Source organism: Apus apus, chromosome 17 (assembly GCF_020740795.1).
Source record: "Apus apus isolate bApuApu2 chromosome 17, bApuApu2.pri.cur, whole genome shotgun sequence".
Classification (NCBI taxonomy): Eukaryota; Metazoa; Chordata; class Aves; order Apodiformes; family Apodidae; genus Apus; species Apus apus.
The window spans coordinates 5,515,015-5,525,380 of record NC_067298.1 but is presented as its reverse complement, the minus strand read 5'-3'; the positions used below and the strand labels follow the sequence as shown (position 1 = coordinate 5,525,380).

Sequence of the window (10,366 nt, the reverse complement as noted above, 5' to 3'; positions counted from 1 at the left end):
AGCCAGGGCTGCCTCTGCTCCTCGTTTTCAGGTTAGTTTCCTTTCTTGTCAAGGAAAATGTTAATTATTTATCAGAGACAAAAAGCTGTGTCTCAGTAGAGTGAGTCGGGAGGTGCAGGTAAAACACGCGTTTGCTTTGTGCCTATTTTGGAAGATCAGAAGTCAAGAATTCTTGACTTTCATCTGAGTTGTTCACTCTGAGGAAGAAATCGAGGAATCTGCTGTTGTGGTCACGGTGCATCCTTTGGATTTGTTGTTTTTTAGAGCTGCTCCATTGTCACTCATGCCAGGAGGCCAGTGCATGACTTTGTCACCAGGCATTGGGAGGCTTCGTTGATAATTCCTTTCCTGTGGTTTTGTGGCTGCTTAAGCTTCTGATTTTAGAGATACTTTCAATTATTTTTGTTCTAAGACTGAAGAAAAGCTGTGCACCCTCTTGGATGGAACAGGTTGAGGGAAAAGCATCCACCCCACAGCTGGAGAGAGCAAACAAGCTCGATGAACAAGGAGCTGCACAAAGAAGGAACTAAAAGTGCCCTGGGCACAGAGACCTGGTGTGTCTGAAATACTTCTCCGGTGCGTGGCAGAGCCTGTGATGAGTTGTCCTGACTGAAACAGAAGAGAACTGGGAGAGGAAAAGGTGTCAGCACAAGGTTGTCAATCAAACATTAGGATTCAAGCCCATGGTTTCCAAATCCCTGGGCACGAAGAACACGTTGAGGGTGTTTGCCGTGTGGTTTGTCACTAATTGAAGAGGTTTTCATGCAGGTTCAACACTGACCAGAATTTTCTGTTGAGTATTTGGGCGTGTACAGGTAGGTACTAACTGAAACACCTCCACACGTCCTGACTTATGAAAAGCTGTCCCACTTGACCAAGAGCTACATAATTACAGTACTCCAGCCTCCCGTGGAGGGATTGTTAGGTGAATAAGGAGGGACTGGTATCCTCTGACTTATTCCCACAATGGGAAGAAGCTATTAAGTGGCCCCAGGAGAAGCTGGACCTCAGTGGGTGCTGAATCAGGGTAAAGGAGAATTAAAAAAGTTATGTCCCTCCCCAGGCAGCACACAGACCAGGCCCAAAAGTTTATTATTAACGTTGTTCACCCCGCGTGTGCTGGCAGAGTTAAAAAAAGGTGTTTGCCTTATAAATCCTGGCTGCCCTTTACCACAGGGCTGGAGGATGCCAGCGAGGGAAGCAGCTCTGTGTAGAGCCCAAGAGATCAAAGTCCTATTAAAAGAAACTTGGATAATTTCCTCCCCTGGGAGCGCAGTTAATTTACAGAGGAAGCTCTTCGTGTGGGAATTCAGCTGTTTCCTTGGACACAACTTCTTCTGGGGGGAGGACAGGGAGCCCCTGTCACCCTCTGATGACCCAGCATTCAGGGACCATTGGTGTCACCTACAAGGAGGTAGGTTCTCCAGGCAGCTCGCTGGGCCTTCCTCCTCTTCCTCCTGGGGGCTGCAGGGATATTCCCAGGCACTTCCTGGACGGCGTTGTCGCGTGGGTGGGGAAGGCCGCGGAGCGATGAAAGATGCCAACACTAAAATAACCCTTTGGCTGGGATGCCGGGCTCCCGCACCCACATTCAGCCCCCGAGGTGGAGGGAAGGGGGGGGGGGGGGGAAGGAAGGAAGTGAGGCGGCCTGCCACAAATAACTCCCCGTCCTCTCACAGGCCTCCAGGCCCAGCCTCCCCTGTGCCCATCCCCGCTTGCCTGGAGGAGCTGGGCTGGCGCGGCGGGGCCGTTCCCGGGGCCCGGGGCCGTTCCCGGGGCCCGCTGAGGCCCGCAGCGGCCGCCATCCCGCCCCGCCTCCGGGGGGCGCCCCAAGCGCTCTGCCCCCCTCCCTCGGACTGCACCTCCCGTCCCGCCCCGCGCGGCAGGAAGCGCGGGCCGCGCCGCCGCGGGGCGCTCCTGGGAGTTGTAGTCCCGCCGCCCGGAAGCCGCTCCCCGCCGCCTCCCGGATTCGGCGGAGCGCGCCCGCGCGCCGGGACTACAAGTCCCACCCCGCCCCGCGCACCGGGGCGGCAATGGCGGCGGCGGCGCCTGCGCGCGGCGCCCTCCGTGCGGACCGCGCAGAGTGAATAATAAAGGTCTCCGGGACGGTAGCGGCGGCGGCGGCAGCGGCAAGCAGGAGGCATGTCCAAGGGCCCGGTGGCGAGCGGCCCCGCCGCGGCCGGGCCGGCGAGCGCCGCCAGCGCGCTGCAGGCGCAGCCCGAGAAGCCGCAGCACTACACGTACGTAGCCGGAGCCTTCCCCGCCGCCGCCGCCGCCGCCGCCCGCGCGCCAACGCGCCTGACGTCAGCGGGCAGCGTGCGCGAGCCCCGCCGCCCGCCCGCGCGGCACCGGCTGGAACCGGCGCCAACCGGCGGGTCCCGCCTGGGCGGGGGGTTTGGCGGGTGAGGGGGAGGGGGGCGGTGGCGGGACCGGCGTCTCCGGGATGCACCGGCGGGCCCGGCCTTCCCTGCCCCGCGGGGCGTGCGAGGGGCAGGCCCGGCGCCCCGAGGCAGCGCGGGCAGGGGCACCTTCCCCTCGGCCCACGCGTGGGTCACCTCAGGCGTGGTGGGGGTGCCGGGGGCCTCGTCTGCGGTCACCCCCATCCTCGGAGGAGCCCGTCTCCTCACGACGCCTCCTTCCACAGGTGCCTGAGGAGCCCGAGCGGGCTCCACCTGTGGAGGGAGGCGGGAGGAGACGGGCGCTGTGTGGTGGTCCCCGAAGATCAAACCCCCTGGGGCTGGCGAGGGGTGGCTGGAGTGAGGTCCCTCCTTGGGACGAGGTGTCCGTGAGGAGTTGCCCACGGTCAAGTGGCGGGAGCGTCTCGCACACGGGTGCGAGAAACATCCCCCCTGTTGGAGATGTCACAGGAGAAAACGCTTGTCCCGCTCCCACCTTTCTGTGCACGGGTCAGCTGCGACTCTGCTGTGAAGGAAACGCTCGGTGTTGTTGTCTTGCTGTCAGCTTGGTGTTGTCTCTGGGTGGAGGCGATCTAGTTTGACTAGATGATCTTCAGAGGTCCTTTCCAACCCCGACCCCTCTGTGTGACACTGTGTATCCTCTCAGTGGTGGCTTATTGCTGGAATGTGTCCCCCCAAAGCAAAAAAATACCATTTCACTCTGTTGTCCCGCAGAGATGTGGCCTCCTGGAGCTTGTGGGCTTGTAAGAAGTTGTTGGGCTTGGAAGTTGTGGCAGTGATGTTCAGTTTTCCTTTTGCAGTAGGGGTGATGGGGTGGATTGAGGGTGAGTGTTGGTGTCTGTGAGGATGGGCTAATGGTGGACTTGAAGTGGGTGGAAATAGCTCAGGTGTTCCCTGTTGTCCTTAAGAAAGTTTGGGACTATTCTTTGGGAGCAAACTATGTGTGCCCAACTGTCTGTCCTTATCGCTTCAGGGTGTTGTCCATATGCAGAAAAAAAATGTACAAGTTGCCCATATCTCTCACTTGTGTTGTTGCCCCCACCCACCATGAGAAGGGCAGGTTCTGCGTGTGGTCTGTGTTCTTTCAGTTTGTGTTTTCACAAGGTTGGTGATGGACGCAGAATAAAAAGAGCCCCAGGAATGTGGAGGCATGGACCTGTACAACCCCTGTGCCTGCTGCAGGGATCACAGGCTGCTTCCCCATCCTCTTCCCTCAGGCTGTTTAGAATTACCAAGTCTGTGGCAGAATGAGGGCTTCTAGGTTTTATGTCCATCATGAAGATGATCTCCAGGGAGCTGGCAAGTCACAGCTTTATTTCTGGTTATTTCAACAGTTAAAAGTTTGAGAGACTGGAATGAAGGAGTCTGCCAGGACTGTTTCTGTGGCTGTAGAAGAGGATATAGAGGGAGTGATGCCAAGGACAGAAGCCATCAGTCAGAAGTGAGAGGGGGGGAAAAACCCAGGTGACAAGGTGATCAGGTGGAGAGGTTGTAAGTACACCAGGTAGAGGAAGATGAAGGTGATAACATGGCTAAGGATGACCATGGAAACAAGGATACCAAAGGTTAGGAAAGAGACAGTGGAAGAAAGAGTGAAAGAAATGGAAGGAGAAAAAGGAAGACTGGCACCCAGTAGCTGAAAAGGACAGAGGAGGAAAATGGGACAGTGTGCAACAAAGTTGGTGGTGCAGTTAGCTTCTTTCCAGAGGGCAAAATATGTATTTTCAGATGGCTGCTAAAAATAATTCAGGAAAACAGTTGCAGAGAAGCTGAATAACCATAAGTGAAGGATGCGTATGGGGGCTGCCGAGCGCTGACAGCGGGATGCCAGCCATGCTTTGGAACTCTTGGATTTGTACACTAGGTCACATCACACTGTAAACCTCCTCCTGATAACATATGGGAACTTATTTGGTGGTCGTTCATGTGGACAAGTTGTATGTTGTCAAAATGTAAATATTTTCTTCCTTTTTTTCCCCTTTAAATATAGTTTGTTTCCATAAAATGACACGAAGGTTACAAGTTGTAAACTCAAGTGAGCTTAATTATCTGCATACTTTGCTGTTCCCTGGGGACAGGCAATCTGGTGCTGGGGATCTCTGTCTTGGAAAGTTTTGGTTGTATTTCTTAGGACGTGTTCCAATTTCTGTATTAGTGTTGATTCCTAAACTCTTGATATTATTTTTGTCTGAGATTTTTAGGTACTTTGAACTGCAGTTCTAGATCCTTGTCAGGAAGCCTTTATATTAGTTCTAGATGTACAGCAAAATAAAATCTGGGGGAAAAAAAAAATGAGTTATTGATGCTGTCTCACCCTTTTGGCTCTGGTAGTGGGAGAAGAACCTAAAAGCCCCCTTTGGTTGTGTCCTGGGTGGCAGCTGGAGTGTGCAGCTGGTATTCCAGGAGACCAAGTCTTTCTGGTATATGCCAACCTTGATTATTTCATTATGAACGGTGTGTTTCTCATCTGGGGTCTTAGTATTCTGTTTGTAGCATTTAAGTGAGTAATGAAACGTTCCACAACTGCCATGGTGGTCTCTCTGGGTTGCTGGATTGGAGATTTTTGTGCGTGGCTGTTCCCGGTGATCCCGTAGCTCCCCTGTGGGGATGAAGTCATAGAGTTCCTCAGAACAGAGAGGGGAGATGGGCTTGTTCCTGGGGTACCTGTGGGCTTTGATCTGCTTTGGGCAATGTGCTGTGCAGGGGTTAGTTGGTTACTGGTGGTGGGAAGTGGATCTGGTGTGGTTCTGTCAAAACCTCAGCTCAGCACCGACTCTGCACCGTTTCTTAGCTGTAGCTGGCATGGTTATTTATGTATGTATCTATCTCTGTCTTGAATGTGTTATCTACTAATGTGGGTAGAGGCCGAGTTTGAAGAAACTGAAAGCAAACCATCAGTCACTTGGAGCTGTAGATACAGAGTACTCTGCTGCAGTTTTGTTTTGGTCTGTCCAACTCAGCTGTTGGCATCTTCATTGGTTTTCAGTCAGGTCGGCCTCTTTAATTGTGAAGATTGTGTCTGCTGCTGGGGTGTTTATTGATCTGGTAGAGTTTAGATAAGGGGAAGTGGAGCAGTCCTTTGTTGGCTGTGCATTCACCTGAAAGCCAGACAACTCTGCAGGAGAGCAAATGTTTGGGTGAAGATAAATTAACCCATTTAAAAAAACAAAACAACAACAAACAAAACCAATGAACAGTGCCTTTATTCCAGTCTGCTCGCCACTCATAACTAGTGATAAATTTTTTGGGACACAAATTTGTTGGGCATAACCCAGATCATCAATACTCAAGATAATTCTCTTGAGTGTGCCCCTCTTAAATACAAGCACCATCCTGTAAATACAGGTTTCTGTGTCCCCACAGGCTGTGCCCTCAGTTGAGATCTGGACCAAGACACTTGGTAGCACATCCTGTCTTCCTTTGTCCTACGGCAAGATAAGCTTTGGGGTTATGCCTTTGCAGCATCAAAGACAAAAAGCTTGCCTTTTTTTTTTTTTGCATGAGAGGAGGAATTTGGGGAAATTCCTGAAAGTTGAGTGCCCTGTAAGTATTGCTAGAACTGCATCCAAATGGTTGGTTTTAGCAAGTGCTGCCCAATGCTCACCCAAGCTTTATCTGGCAACCATTTCAATACCAGGACTAGTGCTCTCGAGTGAAGGATAGTCTTAAGTGGGGATGAAAATCGGGTTGGTGCAATGTTTTAGTGATAGCTCAAATCAAAGACATTTTTTTATATATACATGGTTTTAAGTAGTGCATTGTCTGGTGGTTTCTCAGCCTTGTTCTGGTGGTTTCAAAGGGAACTCTGATTCGGACAGCGATGGAAATACGGGTGAAGAAGAAACAAAAATAAAAATAGCAAGATCAGTGGTGGACTTGGATTTTGGTGAAGAGCTTGCGTGCACAGTCATATTTGTCTCAAAGTCTTCTGTTTGAATTCTTCAAACCAAAGGTGCACGAAAATGCACCTTGAAACATTTCTAGTAGCACAGAGTAATCTGCATCATCTTATCAGTGGACAGTGTCTTATCACTGGCAGGGCAAGCATGGCATGTCAGAGCTCAAGTGTGCAGACTGACTGTCTGAGGAAAAAAACCCAGAAACCAGATGTGTAGCTAACACATTTTCAGAGTTGTGGCTTTTTTTGTAAGTGGCTTTTCTTGTAGGACCCTTGGTGTTTGTCTGCATAGTCTGTTAGATTATACTTTGGATATGCTCGGATTGGGTGGTCTTCACAACCAAGCAAATACATTTAGGCTTTTGAAATGGTTTTTAGAAACCTTTTGTGTTCTTTTTAAACCATCAGAACCCTTAAAATCACATAAACTGTTGCCCTAATTCTGCTTTGGTTTTACCGATGACAACCCTTAGATCAATAAGCTGATATGGACTTAGACAAAAATAGAAACTAGCCCTGTTGTTGAAACAAAACAAGAACCAAAGCAACCAAAAAAAACCCCACAAACAACCCAGAAAACAAAACCAACAACAACAAAATCCCCCATCCATTTTTAGGTTTCAGATTTGGTAATGACCTTGGAGATAGTGAGGAAAGCACAAAGTCAATACTTCTAAACCAGGGACTTACCAGTTGTCTACTACATTGTTACCTGTAAATGTCAGCTTATCAGACAAGTATAAGCTGATTATTATTGCTGTTTTTTTAACGTCTGTGTGAACTTCACTGGATGCAAGTCCACCACAAACTGTTACTAGGAAGTGTGAATAGTTACAGGAAGTTGGAAATAAAAAGTGCTGGAGTGTGAACAGGAAGGGCTGCATTCATGGTATGTGCTCACCACCAAATGCAGACCCTGAAGCAGGCTGGGCAACTGTAATGCTCTAGGTTTTATGGTTCCTCACAGGATGAGTGTTGAAAACCTGCAGCCTGGGAGATGGGCTAGTGGGTTGTTGGCCCCATCAGTGCAGGGCTGTGCTGTCCTGTGGAAGCTGTGAGGGGTTTCTCCCTTGTGTTGAGGTGGGACAGGAGCTGTGGTTTGCTTGGCTACATTTGCACTTACGCAGGGAGTGTTTTTTGGTATCAAAAGTGACTGGCAATTCACGTACAGAGAACTGCTGTGGCATATAAATATTTTGCAGAATGAAAAGCTTCACATGCTGCTTTGACATTTTCAGAGTTAGTTTTGGTCTGGCTAGGCTTGGTATTTAAAAAATCCAAAACTGAGCACAAGAGGAGAGGGATTCAATCACACAGAATTGTTCCAACTTGGAAAATGGATCTTTCAAATTTTTTTTTGTTTGTTTTAAAAAAAGTATTATGTTAATGCCTAAGCATTGCTCACATTAGCATGTAAGATACTTTTTCTCACAAAGGAGACAAAATTAATTCTTTCAGCAAACCTCAGAGTTTCGAGTTTCCCATTATACAGGTTTTTCTCATTTTCCAGGTTTATGTGTCGTCTAATATTGTTTTATATTTTGTGAGTTTATTCTAAAGAAGCTTCCACTGGAATTCAGTAATCTTCTTTTCCTTAGATGTGTTCTTTCCACCAGAATAAGGTTTTCCTAACTTCTGTGGGCAGCTGAAATGTGCAGCCTTCTTGTTACAAAGGGTCTGACCAACATCTTCTGGACAATCTCCCTGCAGTGGGTGACAGTGTTCCTGCCTGGCTGTTTGCTGGTTTTCTGCCCCTGGAACAACGTGGCAGGAGGGAATGTCAGGACACCAGTTAATCACGCTTATTGTGCAGCATATTAGCATGAGCTGTCACTGGTGGGCTGTGCTAATACACCAGGCTCTGAACTGGGGCAGCTGGAGAGCAGGGATGTGTTCCCTTCTCTTAACCCTGTTGTGAGGAGCTGTCATTTCTGAGAGAGGAGCAATAATGTCTTAAATTGCTGCATCAAGACTCTTGAAAACCTGCTTGTCAGGACCCTCAGAGCTGTGTTAATTTCTAGAAGATGCCAAGGTGGTGTTTTGTTCCTTTCTGATAACTTTTTGCCTTTCAAAAACTTGATAAATCTTTTTGAAAGCACAAGAGACGGGGCTGAAAGCGATGGTGAGAAGTTACCTGTCCCATCCCATTGCCTAATGAAATCACCTACACTTAAACTGTCTCTAAGAATTCCCTTGTCCAATTGTTGCTGCTATTTTAATACTGTGTCAGTTAGTTTCCTCCTTAGAAAATCCTTAAACTAGATTTTGGTGAAACTGGACTGCAAGAAGGAGACAAGCACAGAGTTTTCTATCTGATAAAGGCTCCATGTTCTCTATAAGCTTTTTGTAATATTCATCACATCACTTGCAAATCAGGTACAAAGTTGATAGTGAAAGCTACACCCTGTGCATGCACAGAGCCAGCCAGCAGTGCCCCTTGTGTCCTAAATTAATGAAGGGACATGTTCCAGCAGGCTGTCAAGCAGGTGCAATTTCTTAGCTACTTTTTTTCTCTATAGAGAAATGGTTGTTCTTTTGTATCAGGGCAATCAAAAATACAAAGCCTCACCAGAAGAGTACACAGGGAGATGCTAAAGGCTCAAACTCCACCTAGTGATGACAGCCAATTTAGATGCTTGTTATAATTTTCTCAGCAATCTCTTGTGTATTTTGATCAGTGCTTGATGCAGTTAATACCAGTTTGACATTTGAAATACCAGTTGGGATGAATGTTCCCTTAAAATAAATACCAACAATCTCAGCTTTGTTGCAGACTGTCTTCTGAGCCATAACCCCCTACCCTGCTGTAGTGCTCATTCAGGTTTAGAAGGTTATTGTTACAACAAGTTCTAGATTTTCTTTGAAAGAAATATTTCAATGTTAAGTGCTCAAGTGCAACAATAACAGTAGAAGTGCTGGCTCACTGAAATGCTTGATACTGGCCTGATTCTTGTCTCTTACTAAAAGTCAGAGACATTTAATTGAATGTAGTTGTCAGAACGCTGGCAGAAGAGAAACTTAGACCAAGCTTATGATCAGACAAGAAAAATCTTAGGCCATCCCTAGCTAACTGTTGGTCAAAAATGGCAAATACATTTCAGAAGGGCATTCTGGCTTATTGAGAATGATAGCACTGTTTATTGCAGTTAAGAAATTAAGGTTGGATGGCTTTTTAGCATTGCATGCCTAGAATTTCTTTAGATTAATAAGCAGCCATGCACATGTGGAAAGGGAATTAGTTTCTTGAAACTATACTTAATGAACATCTGCAAAAATCTGAATTCTTTAAATGTCTCCTTTTTTACTTGTTAGCCTTCATCTTCATCCTGTTGCCACAGTTCAAAAAGAACACCCAATATGCTCAGTGTTTTTCTCCTCTAATTTTCCATAGACTGTGAGTTTTCATTAATAGCACTTCAATATTATCATCATAGCAGAAATAAAACCAGCAGATGATCCAGGGCAGTTGTGCAGCTTTACAGCAACAACAACAAAAAGTATTGTTTGCACATTTATAATAACTTGAGAGTGCCAGCAGATTTCTTCATGTATCGATTAATCAAAATGGAAAACCAGAAGTTGTGGCACAGCCTTGGGTTTGACTGCTTCCCCCTTGGTGACCATCTCAATGTCAATGTCGCAGTTTTAAGCCCAGTCTGGTGTGGGGTCATGCAGTGGTGCTTCTTTGGACCAGTCTGTGTGAGTAGGACTTTTGGTCCCAGGTGTTGCCTGCCTTATGGCAGCCCAGTGGGCTGTAGCAAACATGGATGAAGTCTGGAGTGCTGAATGGAACAGAAAATCTATTGAATGGCTAACATTGATTCCTCAAAGTCAACCAGTAAGGGTTGGCTTTTATCTTTGTGCTGGCACGTGTGTGCTGGGATGCAGGTTTGTGCTTGTTAGATAATCACTGTGTTTCATTTCAAACTCATAACAGAAAATGTCTCTTCACAAATGCAAGCCTTTCCAAGGAGGCTGGTTCAAATCTGGTTGGCATTAAACCTGAGAAGAAGCAGATGTCATTTCATTTTGAAATGTAGACTTGGTCTGG

The 10,366-nt window shown here is 47.7% G+C and overlaps 1 protein-coding gene across 9 annotated transcripts in view; it reads left to right on the top strand.

The window, feature by feature from the left end:
• The first annotated feature begins 2,099 nt into the window (after positions 1-2,099).
• The window catches only part of UNK (unk zinc finger), a 45,275-nt gene continuing 37,008 nt past the window's right edge, over positions 2,100-10,366 (top strand). For all 9 annotated transcript variants that reach the window (XM_051634901.1, XM_051634896.1, XM_051634900.1 and 6 more), the window contains exon 1: positions 2,100-2,240. In XM_051634901.1, the coding sequence (XP_051490861.1) occupies positions 2,143-2,240 (98 nt within the window). In that variant the 5' untranslated portion in view covers positions 2,100-2,142. The remainder of the gene's footprint in view (positions 2,241-10,366) is intronic.